At 46.9% G+C, this 2226-nt stretch overlaps 1 protein-coding gene across 1 annotated transcript in view; it reads left to right on the top strand.

The window, feature by feature from the left end:
- The first annotated feature begins 19 nt into the window (after positions 1 to 19).
- HSPA8 (heat shock 70kDa protein 8) overlaps positions 20 to 2226 on the top strand; it is a 4412-nt gene continuing 2205 nt past the window's right edge. Inside the window, exons 1-4 of the mRNA XM_010830509.1 lie at positions 20 to 893; positions 1187 to 1392; positions 1540 to 1692; positions 1776 to 2219. Of these exons, the coding sequence (XP_010828811.1) occupies positions 689 to 893; positions 1187 to 1392; positions 1540 to 1692; positions 1776 to 2219 (1008 nt within the window). The 5' untranslated portion in view covers positions 20 to 688. The remainder of the gene's footprint in view (positions 894 to 1186; positions 1393 to 1539; positions 1693 to 1775; positions 2220 to 2226) is intronic.

Genomic DNA, 2226 nt, shown 5'->3' with positions numbered 1-2226 from the left:
GCCTGAGATTGTTCAGAAAGTCTGCAGGCTGCATGGATTTGCGGCCGCCTGGGACTTTCTGAACAATCTCAGGCGGGGGGTGGTGTCTGGCAATTCTTTTGCCTGGATTGGGGGGCTTTGTTGAGGGGAAGCGGCAGCCCAGGGGTCCAATCGCGACCGAGGAGCGGGGCACGGAGGGAAGGCGGCGTGGGAGGCCATGCGGTGAGAAAGGGGCTGCACTCGTCTACAGGGCGTGGAGCCAGCGGCTTAAGAGTCGGCGGCTCTGTTTCCTTCTTTTAAGATCCAGTGTTCTTAAAAGAGGAAGCCGTCATTGGCGCGGCTCCAAGATGGGGGAGGGGGCTTTAGGGCATTTGCAGGCCTTGCGGCTTTGAGTACGGGTAGGGGGCAGGGCTAAGGTTCAGCCCGGGGCACGGGACCACGTGTTCAGCTATGCCGCAGAACAGACCCTCCTTGCCGGTTTTTCTGTCTGCGGCGGCCTCCGCGGTTGGCAAGGCAACCTTACTGCAGCGCTTTACACGCTTGCTGTGATCCTCCCGCGTGATTATTTCCGACAAGGACAGAGTTTCTTGGGTGAGGTGCTAAGTAGAATTTTCAGAGTGGTCGTACCAGTTTGCGTTGACTTGGTAAATGTCTTGGTGTTTAATCCGGTTTTTTACCCTCCCCCCCCTTTTTTCCCCTTTTAGCAACCATGTCTAAAGGACCTGCAGTTGGCATTGATCTTGGCACCACCTATTCTTGTGTGGGTGTCTTCCAGCACGGAAAGGTGGAAATAATTGCCAATGATCAGGGGAACCGAACCACCCCAAGCTATGTCGCCTTTACTGATACCGAACGGTTAATCGGTGATGCAGCAAAGAACCAAGTCGCAATGAATCCCACCAACACGGTTTTTGGTAAGCCTTATTGTATTGTGAATTTGAGGGATTTATGCAGTGTGTAATTTGAGAAGCTGTTAAGTGTGAGGCGGCCATGAAATCCTTGAGAATAAGAAAAGATAAACCTGTAGGAAACTTAATTATCCTTTCAAAATCTAATTGTAGTATCATGGTTATTCAGAAGTTGAATCCATTTAGTTGTATGAACTTGCATTGACAGCATTTAGTCAGTAGGAAGGTGAGTTTAAGTTTTTAGTGAAAAAATGATGTATTATGAAATCCAAGGTAACAGTGTTTGATATCTTTGATAGATGCCAAACGACTTATTGGACGAAGATTTGATGATGCTGTTGTCCAGTCTGATATGAAACATTGGCCCTTCATGGTGGTGAATGATGCTGGCAGGCCTAAGGTTCAAGTAGAATACAAGGGAGAGACAAAGAGTTTTTACCCAGAGGAGGTGTCATCCATGGTCCTGACAAAGATGAAGGAAATCGCAGAAGCCTACCTTGGGAAGGTGAGTACCATAGTGCAGGAGGATGTGGAGGTTACCAGATTTCTTGGTAGTGTGGGGTTCTGGCTGACTCAAGGGTGAGTGGTAAAACTAGAATGATGAAGATGTATTTTTGCATATCCAACTTGTTTTAATGTTTTTTCTTGCTAGACGGTTACCAACGCTGTCGTCACAGTACCTGCCTATTTTAATGACTCTCAGCGTCAGGCTACCAAAGATGCTGGAACTATTGCTGGTCTCAACGTACTTCGAATCATCAATGAGCCAACTGCTGCTGCTATTGCCTATGGCTTAGACAAAAAGGTACATACATGTTCTGTATATGTCTGAGTCAAAACTGATTTATCACAAACATGAAAATAAATGATTTGTATTTTAACTTTCAGGTTGGAGCAGAAAGAAACGTGCTGATCTTTGATTTAGGTGGTGGCACTTTTGATGTGTCAATCCTCACTATTGAGGATGGAATCTTTGAGGTCAAATCTACAGCTGGAGATACTCACTTGGGTGGAGAAGACTTTGACAACCGCATGGTTAACCATTTTATTGCAGAGTTTAAGCGTAAACACAAGAAGGATATCAGTGAAAACAAGAGGGCTGTCCGTCGCCTCCGTACTGCTTGTGAGCGTGCTAAGCGCACACTCTCTTCCAGCACCCAGGCCAGTATTGAGATTGATTCCCTCTATGAAGGAATCGACTTCTATACCTCTATTACCCGTGCCCGATTTGAAGAATTGAATGCTGACTTGTTCCGTGGCACCCTGGACCCTGTGGAGAAAGCCCTTAGGGATGCCAAACTGGACAAGTCTCAGATTCATGATATTGTCTTGGTTGGTG

This window comes from Bison bison, unplaced genomic scaffold (genome assembly GCF_000754665.1).
Source record: "Bison bison bison isolate TAMUID 2011002044 unplaced genomic scaffold, Bison_UMD1.0 scf7180017864518, whole genome shotgun sequence".
Taxonomy (NCBI): domain Eukaryota; kingdom Metazoa; phylum Chordata; class Mammalia; order Artiodactyla; family Bovidae; genus Bison; species Bison bison.
The sequence above is the reverse complement of the archived record's forward strand: the minus strand, read 5'-3'. Positions and strand labels throughout refer to the sequence as shown.